This window comes from Manis pentadactyla, assembly GCF_030020395.1.
Source record: "Manis pentadactyla isolate mManPen7 chromosome Y unlocalized genomic scaffold, mManPen7.hap1 SUPER_Y_unloc_6, whole genome shotgun sequence".
Classification (NCBI taxonomy): domain Eukaryota; kingdom Metazoa; phylum Chordata; class Mammalia; order Pholidota; family Manidae; genus Manis; species Manis pentadactyla.
In genome coordinates this window covers 373,817-396,522 of record NW_026644611.1, presented here as the reverse complement: position 1 = coordinate 396,522, position 22,706 = coordinate 373,817, and the positions used below count along the sequence as shown (strand labels likewise).

The window sequence follows — 22,706 nt, the reverse complement described above, 5'->3', positions numbered from 1 at the left end:
AGCCATGAGCATGGGATGCGTTTCCATCTGTTAGTGTCCCCTTTAATTTCTTTTAAGAGTGACTTGTAGTTTTCAGAATATAAGTCTTTCACTTCTTTGGTTAGGTTTATTCCTAGGTATTTTATTTTTTTGGATGCAATTGTGAATGGAGTTGTTTTCCTGATTTCTCTTTCTGTTGGTTCATTGTTAGTATATAGGAAAGCCACAGATTTCTGTGTGTTGATTTTGTATCCTGCAACTTTGCTGTATTCCGATATCAGTTCTAGTAGTTCTGGGGTGGAGTCTTTAGGGTTTTTTATGTACAGTGTCATGTCATCTGCAAATAGTGACAGTTTGACTTCTTCTTTGCCAATCTGGATTCCTTGTATTTTTTTGTTTTGTCTGATTGCCGTGGGTAGGACCTCTAGTACAATGTTAAATAACAGTGGGGAGAGTGGGCATCCCTGTCTAGTTCCCGATCTCAGCGGAAATGCTTTCAGCTTCTCGCTATTCAATATAATGTTGGCTGTGGGTTTTTCATAGATGGCCTTTATTATGTTGAGGTAGTTGCCCTCTATTCCCATTTTGCTGAGAGTTTTTATCAAGAATGGATGTTGAAGTTTGTCAAATGCTTTTTCAGCATCTATGGAGATGATCATGTGGTTTTTGTCTTTCTTTTTGTTGATGTGGTGGATGATATTGATGGACTTTCGAATGTTGTGCCATCCTTGCATCCCTGGGATGAATCCCACTTGGTCATGGTGTACGATGGTTTTGATGTATTTTTGAATTCGGTTTGCTAAAATTTTGTTGAGTATTTTTGCGTCTACATTCATCAGGGATATTGGTCTGTAGTTTTCTTTTTTGGTGGTGTCTTTGCCTGGTTTTGGTATTAGGGTGATGTTAGCTTCATAGAATGAGTTTGGGAGTATCCCCTCCACTTCTATTTCTTGGAAAACTTTAAGGAGAATGGGTATTATGTCTTCCCTGTATGTCTGATAAAATTCCAAGGTAAATCCATCTGGCCCGGGGGTTTTGTTCTTTGGTAGTTTTTTGATTACCGCTTCAATTTCGTTGCTGGTAATTGGTCTGTTTAGATTTTCTGTTTCTTTTTGGGTCAGTCTTGGAAGGTTGTATTTTTCTAGGAAGTTGTCCATTTCTCCTAGGTTTCCCAGCTTGTTAGCATATAGGTTTTCATAGTAGTCTCTAATAATTCTTTGTATTTCTGCGGGATCTGTTGTGATTTTTCCTTTCTCATTTCTGATACTGTTGATTTGTGTTGACTCTCTTTTCCTCTTAATAAGTCTGGCTAGAGGCTTATCTATTTTGTTTATTTTCTCGAAGAACCAGCTCTTGGTTTCATTGATTTTTGCTATTGTTTTATTCTTCTCAATTTTATTTATTTCTTCTCTGATCTTTATTATGTCCCTCCTTCTGCTGACCTTAGGCCTCATTTGTTCTTCTTTTTCCAATTTTGATAGTTGTGACTTTAGACCGTTCATTTGGGATTGCTCTTCCTTTTTTAAATATGCTTGGAGTGCTATATACTTTCCTCTTAAGACTGCTTTTGCTGTGTCCCACAGAAGTTGGGGCTTAGTGTTGTTGTTGTCATTTGTTTCCATATATTGCTGGATCTCCATTTTGATTTGGTCATTGATCCATTGATTATTTAGGAGCGTGTTGTTTAGCCTCCATGTGTTTGTGAGCCTTTTTGCTTTCTTTGAACTGTTTATTTCTAGTTTAATGCCTTTGTGGTCTGAAAAGTTGATTGGTAGGATTTCAATCTTTTGGAATTTTCTGAGGCTCTTTTTGTGTCCTAGTATGTGGTCTATTCTGGAGAATGTTCCATGTGCACTTGAGAAGAACGTGTATCCTGTTGCTTTTGGATGTAGAGTTCTGTAGATGTCTATTAGGTCCATCTGTTCTAGTGTGTTGTTCAGTGCCTCTGTGTCCTTACTTATTTTCTGTCTGGTGGATCTGTCCTTTGGAGTGAGTGGTGTGTTGAAGTCTCCTAGAATGAATGCATTGCATTCTATTTCCTCCTTTAGTTCTGTTAATATTTGTTTCAGGTATGTTGGTGCTCCTGTATTGGGTGCATATATATTTATAATGGTTATATCCTCTTGATGGACTGAGCCCTTTATCATTATGTAATGTCCTTCTTTGTCTTTTGTTACTTTCTTTATTTTGAAGTCTGTTTTGTCTGATACCAGAATTGCAACACCTGCTTTCTTCTCTCTGTTGTTTGCTTGAAATATCTTTTTCCATCCCTTGACTTTAAGTCTGTGCGCGTCTTTGGGTTTGAGGTGAGTCTCTTGTAAGCAGCATATGGATGGATCTTGCTTTTTTATCCATTCTATTACTCTGTGTCTTTTGATTGGTGCTTTCAGTCCATTTTCATTTAGGGTGATTATTGAAAGGTATGAATTTATTGCCATTGCAGGCTTTGAGTTTGTGGTTACCAAAGGTTTAGGGTTAGCTTCTTTACTGTCTTACTGTCTAACTTAACTCGCTTGTTGAGCTATTATAAACACAATCTGATGATTCTTTATTTATCTCCCTTCTTATTCCTCCTCCTCCCTTCTTCATATGTTGGGTGTTTTGTTGTGTGCTCTTTTTAGGAGTGCTCCCATCTAGAGCAGTCCCTGTAGGATGCCCTGTAGAGGTGGTTTGTGGGAGGCAAATTCCCTCAACTTTTGCTTGTCTGGGAATTGTTTAATCCCTCCTTCATATTTAAATGATATTCGTGCTGGATATAGTAGTCTTGGTTCGAGGCCCTTCTGTTTCATTGCATTAAGTATATCATGCCATTCTCTTCTGGCCTGTAGGGTTTCTGTTGAGAAGTCTGATGATAGCCTGATGGGTTTTCCTTTGTAGGTAACCTTTTTTTTCTCTCTGGCTGCTTGTAATACTTTGTCCTTGTCTTTGATCTTTGCCATTTTAATTATTATGTGTCTTGGTGTTGCCCTCCTTGGATCCCTTGTCATGGGAGTTCTGTGTACCTCTGTTGTCTGAGAGGCCATTTCTTCCCCTAATTTGGGGAAATTTTCAGCAATTATTTCTTCAAAGACATTTTCTATCCCCTTTTCTCTCTCTACTTCTTCTGGAATGCCTATGATTCTTATATTATTTCTTTTATATTGATCACTCAGCTCTCTTAAAATTCTTTCATTCCTGGAGATCCTTTTATCTCTCTCTGCATCAGCTTCTCTGCGTTCCTGTTCTCTGTTTTCTAGTCCATTAATGGTCTCTTGCATCTCGTCCATTCTGTTTTGAAGTCCTTCCAGAACTTGTTTTATTTCTGAATTCTCCTTCCTTAGTTCTTGCATATTTCTCTGCAAGTCCATCAGCATGGTTATGACTTTTGTTTTGAATTCTTTTTCAGGTAGACTGGCTAAATCTATCTCCCCAGATTCCTTCTCAGGGGAAGATGTAGCAGATGCCGAAGCTGTCTGGGTTAGTCTTGTCTGGATCATATTTTTTTGCCTTTTCATGTTGACAGGTGCTATTGACTGTCAGCTGGGAGGGCCAAAATTTTCACTTACTACTGGCCTTTCTTTACTGGGGCAACTGCGACCCCTAGTGGCTTGTGTTGGGTAATTGCGTGTAGAGTGGGTCTTTGTGTCTTGCCTGGCCGGGAGGGAGAAATTTCCCTTTCTGTGGGCGGAATTTGTCTCAGGCTGCTTCTCTGCTTTCGCAGCACCCGGTGGGGTGATGGATGGGGGGGCTGCTTGACTGTTTGCCTCCGTGAGGGGTCTCAGAGCTGTTGCCCAGGGGGTTAGTGCACCCGGTTTTCCCTGTAATTTCCAGCTGCTGTACTGTGACCTGGGTTGTTTCCGTCAAGCTGTTAAGTCCCTGTCCCTTTAAGACTTTCAAAAAGCCCCCGCTTTTCTTTGTCACAGGGGCATCAGCTTCAGCACCCGCTCAGAGGTCTTACTCCCTGTTCTCCCAGTATCCAGGGCCCCCTGGGCATATACTGTGTCTGCGCTCTGGCCCGGATGGCTGGGGCTGGGTGTTCGGCAGTCCTGGGCTCCGTCTCCCTCCCGCTCTGCCTATTGTTCTCCCGCCGGGAGCTGGGGGGAGGGGCGCTCGGGTCCCGCAGGGCCGGGGCTTGTATCTTACCCCTTTCACCAGTCGCTGGGTTCTCGCTGGTGTAGCTGCAGTCTGGCCACTGTCCTGCGTCTTCTGGTCTCTCTTTTAGGGCTAGTTGTGTTTGTTGTATTTTCAAAAGTATATATGTTTTTGGGAGGAGATTCCCACTGTCCTACTCACGCCGCCGTGTTGGCTCCGCCCCTGTTGGGGTTTTTTGATGATCATCTTCTGGCATGAGTCTTCCAGAGAGTGCAGATGTTGGAAGTTCTTTTTCATATCGTATCTTAGTTCATTTTCAGGGTAGCCCAATTAGGCTATGATCCTCTGTATAAACACAAACAGACCCTTTGCCTACACTTTTATATGCCCTTTATACCCTTGTGTAGAACTCGTTGGAGGTTACCACACAGGAAATGCCCTTTTTTTTTTTTTTTTTTTGCTTTGTTTTTGGTATCACTAATCTACACTTACATGACGGATCTTATGTTTACTAGGCTCTCCCCTATACCAGGTCTCCCCTATAAACCCCTTTACAGTCACTGTCCATCAGCATAGCAAAATGTTGTAGAATCACTACTTGCCTTCTCTGTGTTGTACAGCCCTCCCTTTTCTCTTACCCCCCCATGTATGTTAATCTTAATACCCCCCTACCTTTCCCCCCCTTATCCCTCCCTACCCACCCATCCTCCCCAGTCCCTTTCCCTTTGGTACCTGTCAGTCCATTCTTGAGTTCTGTAATTCTGCTGCTGTTTTGTTCCTTCAGTTTTTCCTTTGTTCTTATACTCCACAGATAAGTGAAATCATTTGGTATTTCTCTTTCTCCGCTTGGCTTGTTTCACTGAGCATAATACCGTCCAGCTCCATCCATGTTGCTGCAAATGATTGGATTTGCCCTTTTCTTATGGCTGAGTAGTATTCCATTGTGTATATGTACCACATCTTCTTTATCCATTCATCTATTGATGGACATTTAGGTTGCTTCCAATTCTTGGCTATTGTAAATAGTGCTGCGATAAACATAGGGGTGCATCTGTCTTTCTCAAACTTGATTGCTGCGTTCTTAGGGTAAATTCCTAGGAGTGGAATTCCTGGGTCAAATGGTAAGTCTGTTTTGAGCATTTTGATATACCTCCATACTGCTTTCCACAATGGTTGAACTAACTTACATTCCCACCAGCAGTGTAGGAGGGTTCCCCTTTCTCCACAGCCTCGCCAACATTTGTTGTTGTTTGTCTTTTGGATGGCAGCCATCCTTACTGGTGTGAGGTGATACCTCATTGTAGTTTTAATTTGCATTTCTCTGATAATTAGCGATGTGGAGCATCTTTTCATGTGTCTGTTGGCCATCTGTATTTCTTTTTTGGAGAACTGTCTGTTCAGTTCCTCTGCCCATTTTTTTATTGGGTTATTTGTTTTTTGTTTGTTGAGGCGTGTGAGCTCCTTATATATTCTGGACGTGAAGCCTTTATCGGATGTGTCATTTTCAAATATATTCTCCCATATTGTAGGGATCCTTCTTGTTCTATTGATGGTGTCTTTTGCTGTACAGAAGCTTTTCAGCTTAATATAGTCCCACTTACTCATTTTTGCTGTTGTTTTCCTTGCCCGGGGAGATATGTTCAAGAAGAGGTCACTCATGTTTATGTCTAAGAGGTTTTCGCCTATGTTTTCTTCCAAGAGTTTAATGGTTTCATGGCTTACATTCAGGTGTTTGATCCATTTTGAGTTTACTTTTGTATATGGGGTTAGACAATGGTCCAGTTTCATTCTCCTACATGTAGCTGTCCAGTTTTGCCAGAACCACCTGTTGAAGAGACTGTCATTTCGCCATTGTATGTCCATGGCTCCTTTATCAAATATTAATTGACCATATATGTCTGGGTTAATGTCTGGATTCTCTAGTCTGTTCCATTGGTCTGTGGCTCTGCTCTTGTGCCAGTACCAAATTGTCTTGATTACTATGGCTTTATAGTAGAGCTTGAAGTTGGGGAGTGAGATCCCCCCTACTTTATTCTTCTTTCTCAGGATTGCTTTGGCTATTCGGGGTCTTTGGTGTTTCCATATGAATTTTTGAACTATTTGTTCCAGTTCATTGAAGAATGTTGCTGGTAGTTTCATAGGGATTGCATCAAATCTGTATATTGCTTTGGGCAGGATGGCCATTTTAACGATATTAATTCTTCCTAGCCACGAGCATGGGATGAGTTTCCATCTGTTAGTGTCCCCTTTAATTTCTCTTAAGAGTGACTTGTAGTTTTCAGAGTATAAGTCTTTCACTTCTTTGGTTAGGTTTATTCCTAGGTATTTTATTTTTTTGGATGCAATTGTGAATGGAGTTGTTTTCCTGATTTCTCTTTCTGTTGGTTCGTTGTTAGTATATAGGAAAGCCACAGATTTCTGTGTGTTGATTTTGTATCCTGCAACTTTGCTGTTGTTCTGTTTTTTTTGAAATGCTCTATCTTTGTGTCACCAGAGCTTGGCACTATACCTGGCTTATAGTAAGTGCTGAAAAATGAAGAGTCAAGCCCTTTTATAAATTGTATTCTATAGGAAAAGGTGTTTTGATGTGCCTGTATTATTTTTCTAATTGTGTAGATATGCGAATGGGTATATTTAGACAAAGCTGTATATATATTGTTAAAGTTGCTAAGTGGAATGGTAGTTCATTTGGGGAAAAAAAAACATTTTCAGGCAGCTGGGGCTTTTCTTTGGGTAGGTCCTGAATGTAAATCCTAGCCTTTCCAAGTGAGATTTATTACCCCAGTTCCCCTCTGGATAGTTTCTAGCCTCTTGAGTTTCTAGTCCAGATTCTTATTGAGGTTCTTTACTCAAGGTTGAGAGATCAGACCTTTTATGTCAGAAACTAAGAATCTTAACTTGCATTTGATCCAACTTCTGCATAATAGTAAAGAGCCTAGCTGAAGTCTGGAAGATTAGATTCACTTTTCTTTGTACTTTTTTTGGACCTACTTTGAGATTATGTATCTATGAATTGGGAGAGGCCAAACTCATCTCTTTGATCTGTGTGTTTAGTGTAGTTAAATTTGGTAATTCTAGTTTTTTAGAAATTAGCTGTGCAGATTTTTTTCTTTTCTTTTTAAATCTGGCACTTGTTTTTTTCTGAAAAAGCTTTCTATCATGCTGAGATTTTATTTTTCAGTTTTAATGATTCACATTGGAACACATGCATAATCTCCCTCATTAATAATTTATGCTTGTTTTGGCAGACTACTCATTTTCTTATGGAGGAAGGTTACTTTTAATATTGGTGTAAAAGCTCCCAAAGGAAATGTGAGCTTAGAAGTGATCACAAACCTCTCCTTGTTGTACAGCATTGCTCACCAACTAGACTGGGCTTTTTCTCTGAGACCTTTCAGATAGCAATAATATGTGCTTTCTCTAAATAGAAGCACAAATCTTAAAACTTTCCTGTCTTCTCCTTACCTCACTGAATAGTTAAATTAGCTTAGAAATGACAGAAGGAGTTTTCTTGATTTTGGTAGAACATCAACTTTCCCAAGCTGTCATTCGAATTACACTATTTAAGAACTTTGAGATTTGAATAATATGTAGGCTGCTGACAATCCTTGTTTGAAGTGAGGCAAAATATAAACAAATGTATTTCTTTGACACGGCATTTACAGTTGCTTTGCCATGATGTAATAAGAAGAGACAGAGAAGCAAAATATATTCAGAAAACATTTCTTTTTGTAAATGGGTAGCTTATTCTTCTATAGGACCAGTGATAATTCATAGTTGACCTTATTTTTCATACTCATTTTCATGTCATTCTGGAAACTACTCTGTGAGTTCTCATTTTCCATGTAGTAGCCCTTTACGGACTGGGAACTTGGGATTCGGTTTCTACTTAATCTTTTTCCCCACACACCATTTACCCCAGTACCTTTATTATTCCCACAGAGGCCCTGTTAGCTTTGTGTGTCTCTTTACTGGACTCCATTTCTTCATAAGCTGTGACACCTAAAGTTAATTGTTCTAATTTTAGGAAGCTTCTGATTGCTGGAGAATATAGAGTGATATATTTAGCATTATATGGGGTGGGGTGGGGGGAGGGGTTATGGACTCCTTTGAGAGTCTCATGGAAAACCACAGGTCTTCTATCCAGAAAAATGTATATTACATATATAATTTTGTTTACAGTTTCAGGAGGTTCATGTATTGCTCTTTCATTACCCCCCCATTCAAGAATTCCTGGTAGAGGTAGAGATAAGAAAACATCTGGGTATTTTTATCCTTTTTCAGTGGTGTTAACAGTCGTTTGCCAACTCCACCACCATGTTTAATCAAAAATAACTTAAATGCTACTTTGCATATATAGTAGAGTCATAGAGGTAAATAGTTTAAACCTTGTAACCCTTGAGAACATGGATTGTCAAAAACTGAGATGAGACACAAACAGCTAGTAATCAGAACACAAGACAAGTGTATCAGCTATGTAAACTGTATTTTTTCATATTCTGCTGGTATTATTACGTATTTCTTCAGAGTTGAGTGTCACAAAGAAAAGAGGGAGAGAACAGGTCCCATCTTCAGAATGGTTTAAAGTAAGAGAAAATTTTGCAAATGTATGAAAGTGATTTTTCCCTGTATTATAAATGAGACTGTTGCGATACTGAAGGGTTAGTTAGTTCATGTTTAAGTTTCAAAACTGAAGTATACTAAGGGCGAAATTATTAATCAGTAGGCTGGAATTTTAGCCATGGGGCAGATCCCTATAGGTAAAACAGCCAGTACACTGTCCGAAGCTGATGTTGTACTGGCCCGGTGAAGGCAGCCCGTGACTGGTACGCAGTCTGTTTTCTCTGGCATCATGCATCACTGTTAAGATGAAAGCTTTTCTGATAACTTTGGCAGTCTGTCACCATCAGTATTTTGGGGACCAACCTACTGATGACCCTGGGAGATTAGAACTCTAGAAAACTTGAGTTGCAGTCTTCCGTCACTCAAAATATTCTTGATTATAAGCCAGCTGTGGCTGGCTTTTATTTATGTCCTAAATACCTGGATAGTTGACTTAGTTTTCTTTCTGTTGTATTTGTGTTTGTTACAGTCAGTCAGCCTGTGTGAGGACACAGCATTATTTTATATCTTTTAAAGATTAGATGGTCTATACTTGTGAGAGCTTTTATCTGAAAGAGACTTAATTGTATAATCACTTGTAATAATCAAGTAGGTATGGCATGAAAACTTCACAGGCACATGTGTATGTTTTTTATCCTTTACATTCTGATAAATAGTAGGTTTAATTCAGGAATTAGCTCCTCTGGAGCCTTTCCTTAATTCCTTTTTCTCTTTTACCTCCCAGAATTGGCCACTTCCTCCTCTGTGCCTAACCCTGTGTATGCTTTTCTACTGCATTGTATCACCCTGTTTGTTTATAGTCTCTCTCACTATACTAGACTCTAAGCTTCTAGAGGACATAGTGTATGTCTTACTCATTTCAGGGTATAAAGCCAGGCACATAGAAGGTTCTCAGTAATGTGTTATGAAGGAAGGAAGGAATTCAATCCAAATGAATTCAATCCGTGAATGAATGAATGAGTGAATGAATGTGTGACTGAACAGTATATTAAATAATATTAGGAAGCCCTTAAGGAAGGGATCAAAACCTCACATGCCTTCAGGGTCCAGGCATAAATGAGTTAAGCAGACTGGTGGGCTCTGCTGTGGTAACTTGGAGAACCCCTGTGTTACCTAAAAGGGGCAGCTGCTACTCTACTCCAGCCCATTCGTGCCTTGTGGGAATGCTGACTCTTTTGCCACACCTTTAAATTATTTAAGAGAAGCCAGACTTTGGATATTTATATGAAACCTTATGATTGGCAGCCAAGTTTCTTAAACCCTTTTATTGAGGTGTAATTTACATACCAAAAAAGCGTGTATATTAGGGGTATACACCTCAGTCCATTTTCACAAACTGAACTGATATTTTATGTGGACCGAACAAAACTGGATTGACCTGCAGGCCACCAGTTTGCAACTTGTGACAAAGGCCATATGGGAGCTAGCTACATGGTTTTGTTAAGAATTACCTGATAGGTACGTGTGCTTTAAAGTGGCACATCAGCCAAATGCAGTGTGTGGACCTTACTTGGATTTTGATGCAAATAAATGAGATGTAGAAAAGCATTTATGAAACAGTTGGAGAAATTTGAATGTTGACTAGCTGTTTAATAATATTGAAGAATTACTGTTAATTATTTTAGATGTTACATAGTTGTCTTGGTTTTTCTTTTTTTATATAGACTTTATTTTTTAGAGCACTTTAGAGCAAACTTGAACAGAAGCTGCAGAGTTCCCATATACCCAGTGCCCCCCTCCACATGTAGCCTCCCTCATTATAAACATCCCCCACCAAAGTGATACATTTGTTATAGTTGATGAACCTGAACTGACACATCATTATCACCCAAAGCCCATAGTTCCCATTAGGGTTCACTCTTGATGTTGCACATTTTTAGGGTTTTGACATGTATAATGACATGTATCTGCGATTATAAAATCATAGTTATTTTTTTAAGATTCTTTAAAGACACATACTGATTTATGAATGAGATGAAATAATACTGGAATTTGTTTCAAAATAATTTTGGAACAGTATGAAGGTTTAGTTATAAATGAAATAAACTTGACCATGTATTGGTAATCATTGAAGCTGGGTGATGGGTACATGAGAGTTCATTATATGTGTCTCTGTTTTTGTATATGTTTGAAAATTTTCACCTTCAAAAGCAGAGCAGAAGTTCAAGTTAAAACTGAAGCATGATTTTTGGGGTCTGGGATAATGGGACAACTACTGTAGGTTGTAGAATCTCAATTTCTGGAACTGAAGTCTACAAAATTAGTAACATTTCCTTTTTCATCTGTAGGGCCTGAGAGTCAGTACACTAAGACTGCTCAGGAGATTGTGAACATCTGTTACCAGACATTGACTGAGGTTGGTGCTAAGAGGAGGTCCCCTTGGAATCCAGCTTTCTGGAATCCCTTTGTTGCCTTGTCTGAGGAGGTCTGCCTTCCCTGCCTGTCGAATTTTAAAATGTAACGTCCCACCCCCACCCTCACCCCACATCCCGTGTTTCCTTCCATGCTTTATATTCCTCCTTAGCATTAAATGTTTTATCAAACTATACAATTACTTATTTTAATTTTCATATGTGTTCTGCCACTAGAATAGCAGCTCCATAAAGACAGGGAATTTTGTCTGCTCTGTTTACTTTTGTATATCCAGGGTCTAAAGCACACGTTGAATGAATTCACCAATTTTCTTTATTTCTCAGTATGATGAGCATTTGACTCAACTTGAGAAGTATATTTGTACAGCTAAAGAAGCAGCTTTGGAGGAAGCAGATTTAGAAAGCTTGGACCCCATGACTCCAGGCCCTTACACATCCCAGGTGAGTCTGAGGACTAGGAACTTCCTCTTAGAGTTTTCTTATTGGTTTGGGAAGTTGGGAGCATAACAGATGTATTGACTGAGATACCCTTCTTCTCTGTCCTTCCTCTTCATATGCCTTTTGTGTGCTTTCTTGTCTTCTAAAAGGCTAAGGTGAGTGAGGGCCATCGGTTTTGGTGGCCTTGTTGAATCCAAGAGAGGCAGATATGGAATGAATGAGTGGGGAAGGGTGTTTGTTGTTTAGGCAGTATTTAGGAATACCATATTCCTGACCATTATGGCCAGAGGCATCCTTTTGAGTCTCTGGAGCCCTCTTGCCCATGAACTGGGGCTCTAGGACATCCTAGAGCCTATATAACTAAGTATAGACTTATTGTTTCTGTGCCTTATAGATGCCTGATTACTCATCCCCATCTTAGTGTAGCTCAGATGTCACCCATTTTCCTGGATTGGCTCCCTTTTCTTAAAAATCAAGATAGGTAACATTTATAATATTCCTTAATTTCCATGTCAAAAGATTTAGAAAGCAGGATCAATAAGAAATGTTTAGTCTCTCTGTTCTGACCCTTAAATATATACTAAGTATATTTCATGTATACTATACTCTTAGAGGGCTGGCATATTTGAAGGAATGGACTTACCAGAATACAACTGGTGCTTGGTTTCTTGATTGGAGGCACTATGGTAAAGTGGGAAGCACATGAAGTTTGGATAAAACAGGCCTGGGTTTGGATCTTAGCTCTGCTATTACCTAGCTTTGTGAGCCTGAGATGCTAAGTTAACCTCTCTAACCCAGTTTCCTTTTTCTCTAAAGTATATTTCTCAAAATGGTTGTAAATATTAAATAGGCCTGTTTGCCTTGCACATAGTAGACATTCAGTAAATGTTTCCTTATCTGTATGAAAGTTTTCCACAAAGCCCTCAGAGGCCCCTTCAGACTCAACCAAATCTTTGAATGCAAAATTCTCCTAATTTCCACTGGAAAACTTTTTTTCATTCTACTGAGGTTTTACTCTAAACTAATAATGTGACCTATGTGATCTTTGTTGGATTATTGATGTCTGTATCTCATTTATGCACTCTCCCTATCTATCTTTTACTTTCTTGTTCACCCCAAACCTAGGTTACTGAGGGATCTAATAGGCCCACAGCTTCCACAAGGCCCTTTCTGGTAAGTTAAAGCCTGGGATTTAGCCACCATTTCCCAGGAAAGACGAGCCACTCCATGGCGCATGGTTTGCTCTAGTCTATGACAGTGTAAACCTAGTCGTTGGGTGAGTCAAAGCCTTAAACCTAAAGGCCATCTCCCTTTTCTTCCCTATCCTTCCCACACTACCTGAAAGAGCTGAGGAAAATCTGGAAACTGTTAATCCTGCTTGAGCAGTAGCTATTGCTTAGTGCAGTTAGAGCATCTCCTGGGAAGGGTGCAGTGTAGATTGTTGCTGCATCATTCTAGCTTACCCTCTCATTGTTGCCTTCACTCTTATATATACATTTGAAAATAGTAAACCCAATTCATTACCTTTTAACCTGAGGAAGATGCACATGAGTGATGGTCCTTACTCATTACTACTCTTCTGACCCAAATGTTTAATCAAAGAGTGTTTGCAGAAGTTTAACCAGGCATTATACAAGTCTAGTTGTATAGAAACATAAGAGTAATACTTTACTAACAGCTGTAAATGGTGGTAGTCAATAATGCATTTTTCACTCAACTGTTTCCACCTAGCTTGTCATTGTGTCATACACTCGACTTAACCCCTTACCTAAAACTGCTCACTTTGCAATTCCCCACAAAGCCTTTCATTCCTGATTTTCTCTTATGTTCCAGAGCTAGTTTATCTGCTTTGTAATGATTTGAATTGTCTTGCCTCTCTTTCTCCAAAACCCTCTTCTCAATGAGCCTCACTTGTTTGCTTTTTAAATGAAAGAAAATATCATGTATGTGAATTTTTGGTTGATCAAAATTATGTGTTGGTTGGGAAAAATTGGGAAATATAAAGAATAAATAAATTACCTAAAGTCAAGTCTGCCACTCAGAAACAACCACTGTGAATATTTTGGTGTGTCTCCTTCAAGTCTGTGATGTGAGTGTGTGTGAGTATATACACATGTGCATGCTTTTATAGACACATTTTTAAAGTGGAATGGTCAGTATGGCTTTCTGTCTTGTTTTCATGTTATGAACACTTTATTTCATTGAGTAGTCTTTAAGAACATGATTTTTAAATAGCTGTATAATATTTCTGCCCTCAGCTAGCTTTTTAGAGAACTCTACTTCTCAACCTGTACTTTATTGATCCGCTTGCCCTCCTGTCACTGAGTAGTCCTTTTGCTAAATCCCTGTTCTCTTCAGGAGAGGGAAGAGAGAAGAGGTCTATAATTTATTGAATACTAGGCATTGGGTAAGGTGCTTAACACTTTTCTCTCTTAGTTCTTCCAACAACCTTGTGAGGTAGGTTTTACAATTGAGGAAACCAAGGTTTAGAGTAAGTAATTAGTTAAGGTTACTCAGCTTGCAAGTGATGGAGCCAGGACTTGAACCCAGAGCAGTTTATTCCAAAGCCCATGGCTTTTCACCACACCATTTTGCCTCATAGCATCATCTGAAGAGCTCATAAGCTATTAAACCATTCCATGCTCTTGTTGGAGTTAAAATTCCTGTATCCCATTTCCTATTAGATCTCCAAACCAAACAATAAAATAGCACTGGTTGAAGCCCTGGACTTAAAAACAATATTAAGGCAAGGCTTAGAAGAAACTAGGTTATTGACCAGAAAGGCTGTTAGGATATAGAATGGTCCCATAGCTTTGATGGTTTTCTGCTTCAGGCTTCTGATCATGTGCATCAGACGTCTCTCTGCTAGAATGAGCAACATTTGTAAGGTTCCCAAAAACCTGTCTACATAAACCTGTGCCAAACTATGTTTTCTCTTTAAATCAGATAATTCTGCATGACTTTTTCTGCAGTGAACATTTTAAGGGGGAGTTCTCTGTATTTCTCCCTTTCCTAAGTAGAAGCTAAGTTGTATGATTTATGCCACAGCCTCCTGATTTGTATGATAACAGCACATCCCTCAGTATGTCTCGAGATGCCTCTGTATTTCAAGATGAGAGCAATATATCTGTCCTGGATATTCCTACTGCCACGCCAGAAAAGCAGGTAACAGAGGTAGGATTTTCTTTTTATCTTTGTGTGATTGGTAGTATGCTATGAGGTGGGGAGCAATGGCAGTGATGATATATGACCAGTGTCAAGGATGATTGTGCCCCTTGGCCCTGGGAACGAAGGCTTAGAAATGTAATTTCAAGGTGGGATGGTAGCAGATCATGTGACTGGCATCTTCTGTCTCTCCCCACGGGCAGAGTCAGGCACAGCAGAACTTCAGGGAAGTGTAAGAGGCATCAGAGCAACCTGACAGGTGACTAGAGAGACCAGCTGCTCTCAGAGACAGTTCAAAATAATCGCCCTGCTACTTTACCTTATGTGTGCTGTAATCTAAATGAAAAATATGTATAAAATAAAATTAAAATTTTATTATTGGTCTTTTTTAGAGGTACCAGAAGATATTCCTGATCTGAAGCCAGAAATCCTCTATCAGTTTTTCTCAGTCAGGGTTCCACTGGCGAGTGAAAAAACCCTGGAGAGTTTTTCTATCCCAGAGTCCAACACAAGCTAAGGAAAGCTTGGGTTAGAAAGGAAGAGTCTTTTTATAGTCATACAGTAAGAGGAGACAAAGGACCTTCCTGTTCTTTGGGTTCTTACCCTACCCATGATTTCCAAAGAACAAATGGAAGAAAGTACACATGCCTTAAGCTGTGTAAACAGCCCCCACTAACTGTGGGGTTGACTGGGATATCAGTGAGGAGCATCGTTCCAGGTGAGAGCCCTTGGTTAAATCCCACAGGCACGTCCCTCAGTGATGTGCTATTTGTGTTCCTTACTCAGATGCACCAGGGCCGAGGTAGTCTGTGTGAGGAAGTCTCTGATGTGGATATTGAAGGGTATGAGGAGGAGGAGGAGTATGGAAAACCTAAGACTCCAGCGCCAGTGAGTATGCTTACAGAAAGTTTATGGTTACATTACTCTCTTACATGGTAGGCAGACCAAATCCCAAGGTATCAGAGGGTCTCCATAGTGAGGTCCAATCTGACTTTAATCCTTGGAACTAGCTCAGGAAGTCTGTCCACCACAATTACTTAACTTCCTATGGAACTGCTAGCAAGGGTGGCTGATGGCATCTTCTGGTCTCTTGGTCTGTTGATGGGACTTTGACGTGCAACTGGTCTTAATTCAGGAAAGTGAAGATGCAGATGGTGATCTTGCAGATGAAGAGGAAGGAGCTGTGCAACAACCTGAAGCTAGTGTCCTGTATGAGGATTTGCTTATGTCTGAAGGAGAAGACGATGAGGAAGATGCTGGGAGTGAAGAAGAAGGACGTAATCCTTTCTCTGGTAAAGCTGGTTCCTTTGCTTGTGTTCCTATGTAGCTCACCATAGTACCCTCAGGACTGGATAAGAAGCTCTTGGCCTCATACGCTGTTGCCAGAAGGTGCTCTTCTGTTGAAGTTCCATTTATAGGCCTTAGAGGCCTGAAGACTCACTCATAGGGTGATCAGATTCTTTATCCTTAGAGGAAGTGAGGAAATAAAACAGGAGAAGAAGGTATAAAAGATGACAGGGGAAAAGGCAATGCAATGCCTAAGTAGCAGCTTTGGTTTGAATATTTGATGAAGACAAGAAGAAATGTCTTATATGGGATAGTAGGGAAGGAAAATCAGGAGGAAAAGACCCTGCTTTGGGATGTTTTGTGGATTAAGGACAATGGCAGGGAAAAAATGTAGGAAAAGATGATAGAGAAAAAACAGGTAGATTGGACTGAGATGGAAGAAGGAATAATTGTTTGAACTCAGTTTTCATACCACAGATCTTGCCACTGTTGACTGTATGCATTCCTCGGATGTGAGGCGTCCAGGCAAGATGCCTGTATAGATGTACGCAAGTAACTAGTTTTGGAAGACCAAGACAAAGATGGTACTTCTGTCAAGCTCATCTCAGGGTCTGTCTCTTCACAGCTATCCAGCTGAGTGAAAGTGGAAGTGACTCCGATGTGGGATCTGGTGGGATAAGACCCAAACAGCCCTGCATGCTTCAAGAGAACACAAGCATGGGCCTGGAAAATGAAGAAAGCATGATGTCCTATGAGGGAGATGGTGGGGAGGCTTCTCCTGGTCTGGAGGATAGCAGCATCAGGTAATTGACCACAGCATGCTACAGGGCTGTGGCATCACTGCCCAGCTCTTATGTCAGAGGGCCCAGCATCAGATTTCTTTCATTCATCAAACATTTCCTGAGCCACCTGCTAGGTCAGGCACTCTGCTAGGCCCTTGGGGATACAAAGTAGCAAGACTATCCTGCCCTTGAGGAGCTCACAGTCTAGTGGAAGAGACTGATAAAAACAAAATCATTACAAATGCAATGTAATAAGTGCTATAGCTTAACTTAGGTACAAAGTGCGAAGGCATCACTGAGAAGGGAGTCTCTCCCTCTGCTTGGGTTAGTCAGGGAAAGTTTCACAGACAAGGGATCATTTGAACTGCGCCTTATAGGATGCATAGGAGTCTACTGTAAGTGGCAGCAGGTGAGGGGACTCTTAGAGATAGAATAGATTCAAGGCACAGAAATATAACAAAGTTTGTTCCAGAGAAGCGGTGTTGGGAGCTGTGGCCCCAGAAATAGCAAGGTACTGGATTGAAGAGGATCTTAAATGGCATGCTCAGAAATTTCAGTTTTGGGTAATAGAATCATCACTTTGAGAAAAAGGAAGCAACATAAAATTTGTGTATTAAATAAGTAATTCCAGGACAATGATGAGAATCTCAACTGGGATCTGTTAGAAGCAGGGGTAAAAGGAAGGGATGTGTTCAAGAACTATTTGGAGAGTAGGTCAATTGGATTTAGGAGGTAAGGAGATCAGGTATATAATGAATGGAAATTTCACTGAGAGAGGACAGAGTAGGAACAAGTATTAGATGAGGTAGGAAAGGAAGAAAAAAAAATTTGTTTTTGGACATGTTGGATTTAAGGTACATATGACGTATGTAGGCAGAGGTGTCTGGAAAACAGTTAAAAATATTTATTCATTTAGCTAATACTTACCACGAGTACAAAAGCAACTAAGATGTGGTCCCTTCCTTCAAAGAATGCAGTCTAGTGGGAAACCTGAAAGAGGTAAACAGATAGTCACAGTGCAGCATGAAATTTGCTATGATACGTAGCCACAGGATTTTCTGGGACATGGGTAGGAGCAGGGAAGGGGAGCTGGGTGGAGAAAGAAGCTGAGCTGAATCAGGGTAGGAATTAGCTAGACGAAGAAGAAAGCAAAAGGCACTCTGGAGAACAAGAACAGCTCGTTGGAAGATACAGGGGCATGAAGCACTTGTAGGGAATGCAAGTAGCTCATGTGACTGCAGCTTTTGATAGAGATCATTTAAAGAGGTTGGTAAGGACTAAGTCACGAGGGCCTGAACATTTTGGGTAGACGCTGATTGTGAGGGTATAGTATGATCAGGTCTCCATTTTGGAAAGATTGCTCTGTGCCCCAAAAGACAAATGTTCAAAATAACTTGAGTTAATAATTCACAAAAGAAATGCAAATGGCCAATAAATATATGAAAAAACAACTTCCATAAGAATTAAAGAAAGGCAATAAAACCATGAAATGTAATTTTTTACCTATGAGATTGACAGCGATTAAAATGAATGATAATGCCTATGCCCGGTGTTGGAAAAGACATTTGCAAATGACTGGTGGAAATGTAAATTGATAAAATGGGGTGGGCGGAAGAGAGGTATAACAATTTATCATTATAAATCAAAAACTTAAAAATGTGCATCCCCTTAGGCCCCAAAATTCCATGTTTAGGAAATTATTCTATGCACTTTCATCAAGATGTTTGTACAAGGATGTTCATCACAGCATTGTTTCTAATAGTGAGGAAATTGGAGACAGCTTAAGTGTCCCAGTGAAAGACTGTTAAATCATGTTACAGCCATAGATGGAATACCATGCAGCTATTAAAATGATGCTATAGATGTGTGTTTATTGACATGGAAAGCTGTTCGTCATAATTATTAGTAAAAAAAAAAAAAAGACTCCTGTGGAGTATGTAGAGTACTCTAATTTTGTGAAAAAAAAATGTTTAAGTATCTAAGCAAAGTGCTAGAAAAAAAATTAGAAGGTCGTATACCAAAAGTTTTATCTCTGGGTGGTGGAGTTATTGGTGTTTTTTTTTTTTCTGGTGTATATTCTAATTTTTTTGACTAGTGAACTTGCATTACTTGTTTGATTTTTTAAGTAAAATTAAAAATAAACAAACAAAAGTAAAGAGCGCTCTGGTAGAAGAATTAATTGGATTTCAGTGGTGCAGGCCAGAGAAAACAAAGGACTAAGCTAAGTGAGGCAAAGTAGGGATGGAAAGGAGGGCATAGATACAAGATGCATTGAAGAGGTAGAATCTTCAGTACTGTTGACTAACTGAATTTGTAGATCAGTGACGCTGTAAGTGGTAGGTGAAACAGATTGCCAGCATTTATGGTCATGTCAGCAGAAAGTGTGTCGTTGAGGGAGGACAGTTTGATTCAGGTGCTTGTTTATATGAAGCTGGCTAGTTGATGTTTTTGAACAGGATCATTTTTCTCTCGGGTCCAGAGAGAGAATAGTCCAAAGAGAGTAGAATAGTCCAGAATCAGTCATTTTAGTGTCCAGGGGAGGTGAGATGGGATGATCCCTTGGTGGCATTAAGAATGGGACTGGTCAGCTAGAGGACGGTGCCTGAGCTTAAGAGATGACATGTTTTTCTTCTCAGTTATGGGAGCTATGAGGAGCCTGATCCCAAGTCGAACACCCAAGACACAAGCTTCAGCAGCATCGTTGGGTATGAGGTATCAGAGGAAGAAGATGAGGAGGAAGAGCAGCGCTCTGGGCCGAGCATACTAAGCCAGGTTCAACTGTCAGAGGACGAGGAGGACAGTGAGGATTTCCACTCCATTGCTGAGGACAGTGACTTGGACTCTGATGAATGAGGCTTCCTTTGGGCCTCCTTGGTCAGCCTTCCCTGTTCTCCAGCCTAGGTGGTTCACCTTTCCCCAATTTATTTATATACGTACAGTGTCTGATCCTGAAATCATCAGTTTAACTAACACCTTAGCCTTTTAAGAGTAGTAAGTAAATGATAATAGATCACCTCTCCTTATCTTCCTGGGGAAACATCACCACACTTCGATTTAAATGCAACCCCCTTCCCCTACTACTAACAAAAAGAGAGCAATCTCCTCCATCTCTAGAGCCAACTTTAATTCCGTTTAATTGCTCTTGGTATCATTTTTCCCTGGGGAGGGAGGGAAATTATGAAAGGACTAATAACTTTATGTCCTCTTGATGTATTAGACATTTTTCAAGAATGGTATCATCTCAATTTTCTAATTTGTAGGCTGGAACAGGTGACAGCCCCCTTGCTGGGACAGAGAATTGGATTCTGGTGGACTCTGTATCACAGTAAAAACATATCTGTTGGACAAACTGCCTGTTGCTTTATTTGATTATGTACTGCCTTGTTCCTAAGTGGATTTGAGGCTCAAATGACCATAAATCTTTGCAACAGCTTATGTGTCAGAAATAAAAAGTTGCCATGTAAGTGTGTTCTGCCCCCCTACCCCCAGGGGATAAAGTAGGAAAATGATAAGTTCCTTAGGGCAAAGATTGTCTTCTATTTCTTCTCATACTTAGGATATCATTCTGTGCATAGTAGGTACTCAGTAAATGTTCCTAGAGACATAAAGCCCTCAACAGATTTGTCACAGAGCATCTGCTCCAGAATAAGCACTCTACCAGGTCCTTGGGATACAAAGGTAAATATAACACATTTCTTTTACCCAAAGAGCTCACCATGAAGTTGGGGGAAGGGGAGTGGGATTTAAAATGTGTTGATAAATTATTACAATAATGTGATATGAGTTAAGAAGCTAGATACAAAGGGTAGGCAAAAATAGAGGAGTGAACATGTTTGAAAAAGTCGGGGAAGTCTTCCTGGAGGTAATTTATTAATTTTTATTAATTTATTTTTTATTTAGGTATCATTAATCTACAATTACACGAAGAACATTATGTTTACAAGGCTCCCCCCTTCACCAAGTCCCCCCCATATATCCCTTCACAGTCATGTCCATCAGCATAGTAAGATGCTGTAAAATCACTACTTGTCCTCTCTGTGTTGTAGAGCCCACCGCATACCCACTCCTACATTATACAAGCTAATTGTGATGCCCCTTTCCTTTTCCCACCCTTATCCCTCCCTTCCCACCCATCCTCCCCGGTCCCTTTCCCTTTGGTAACTGTTAGTCCATTCTTGGGTTCTGTGATTCTGCTGCTGTTTTGTTCCTTCAGTTTTTCTGTTCTTATACTCCACATATGAGTGAAATCATTTGGTACTTGGCTTTCTCTACCTGTCTTATTTCCCTGAGCATAATACCCTCTAGCTCCATCCATGTTGTTGGAAATGATAGGTTTGTTTTCTTCTTATGGCTGAATAATATTCCGTTGTGTATATGTACCACATCTTCTTCATCCATTCATCTACTGATGGACATTTAGGTTGCTTCCATTTCTTGGCTGTTGTAAATAATGCTGCGATAAACATAGGGGTGCATATGTCTTTTTCAAACTGGAATGCTGCATTCTTAGGGTAAATTCCTAGAAGTGGAGTTCCTGGGTCAAATGGTATTTCTATTTTGAGCTTTTTGAGGAAACTCCATACTGCTTTCCACAATGGTTGAACTAATTTACATTCCCACCAACAGTGTAGGAGGGTTCCCCTTTCACCACAACCTTGCCAACATTTGTTGTTGTTTGTCTGTTGGATGGTGGCGATCCTTACTGGTATGAGGTGATATCTCATTGTGGTTTTAATTTGCATTTCTCTGATGACAAGCAATGTGGAGCATATTTTCATGTGTCTGTTGGCCATCTGAATTTCTTCTTTAGAGAACTGTCTATTGAGTTCCTCTGCCTATTTTTTTTTTTTTACAGTGGAGCGAGGCTTTAATGATGGTCTTGCAAGATTGGGTGTCTGGTGGGCAGGCACACCTGGGGAGTTTGGCACCAATAATTTATCTCCTAGTATGCGATCACTTCCCTGGTTCCTCATTAGCTGAGTACTACGGGGTTCACAGTCTTCCCCAGACACATAAGCTAAGCCTGTTTTATGTTTCCTTTACATCAGTCTTATTCTTTTTTTTATTGTTTTATTTTATTTTGGTATCATTAATCTACAATTACATGAAGAACATTATATTTTCTAGGCTCCCCCCTTCACCAACTCCCCCTTCACATACCCCTTCACAGTCACAGTTCATCAGTGTAGTAAGATGCTGTAAAATCACTACTTGTCTTCTCTGTGTTTTACAGCCCTCCCCATACCCCACACACACTATTCTTGCTAATTGTAATGCCCCCTTTCTTTTTCCCCACCCTTGTCCCTCCCTTCACACCCATCCTCCCCAGTCCCTATCCCTTTGGTAACTATTAGTGCATTCTTGGGTTCTGTGATTCTGCTGCTGTTGTGTTCCTTCGGTTTTCCTTTGTTCTTATACTCCACATATGAGTGAAATCATTTGGTACTTGTCTTTCTCCGCCTGGCTTATTTCACTGAGCATAATAGCCTCTAGCTCTATCCATGTTGTTGCAAATGGTAGGATCTGTTTTTTTTATGGCTGAGTAATATTCCGTTGTGTATATGTACCACATCTTCTTTATCCATTCATCTACTGATGGACATTTAGGTTGCTTCCGTATCTTGGCTATTGTAAATAGTGCAGCGGTAAACATAGGAGTGCATCTGTCTTTTTCAAACTGGAGTGCTGCGTTCTTAGGGTAAATTCCTAGAAGTGGAATTCCTGGGTCAAATGGTATTTTTATTTTGAGCATTTTGAGGAACCTCCATACTGCTTTCCACAATGGTTGAACTAATTTACATCCCCACCAGCAGTGTAGGAGGGTTCCCCTTTCACCACAACCTTGCCAACATTTGTTGTTGTTTGTCTTTTGGATGGTAGCCATACTTACTGGTGTGAGGTGATACCTCATTGTGGTTTTAATTTGTATTTCTCTGATGACTAGTGATGTGGAGCACCTGTTCATGTGTCTATTGGCCATCTGAATTTC

General features: G+C 40.0%; 1 protein-coding gene across 1 annotated transcript in view; it reads left to right on the top strand.

Annotated features, from left to right (window-relative positions):
* The window catches only part of LOC130682322 (transcription initiation factor TFIID subunit 1-like), a 137,471-nt gene extending 116,834 nt beyond the window's left edge, over nucleotides 1-20,637 (top strand). Inside the window, 7 exon segments of the mRNA XM_057496704.1 lie at nucleotides 10,962-11,029; nucleotides 11,370-11,486; nucleotides 14,532-14,657; nucleotides 15,435-15,536; nucleotides 15,784-15,940; nucleotides 16,561-16,738; nucleotides 19,354-20,637. Coding sequence (XP_057352687.1) covers nucleotides 10,962-11,029; nucleotides 11,370-11,486; nucleotides 14,532-14,657; nucleotides 15,435-15,536; nucleotides 15,784-15,940; nucleotides 16,561-16,738; nucleotides 19,354-19,570 — 965 coding nt within the window. The 3' untranslated portion in view covers nucleotides 19,571-20,637.
* The last annotated feature ends 2,069 nt before the right edge of the window (nucleotides 20,638-22,706 follow it).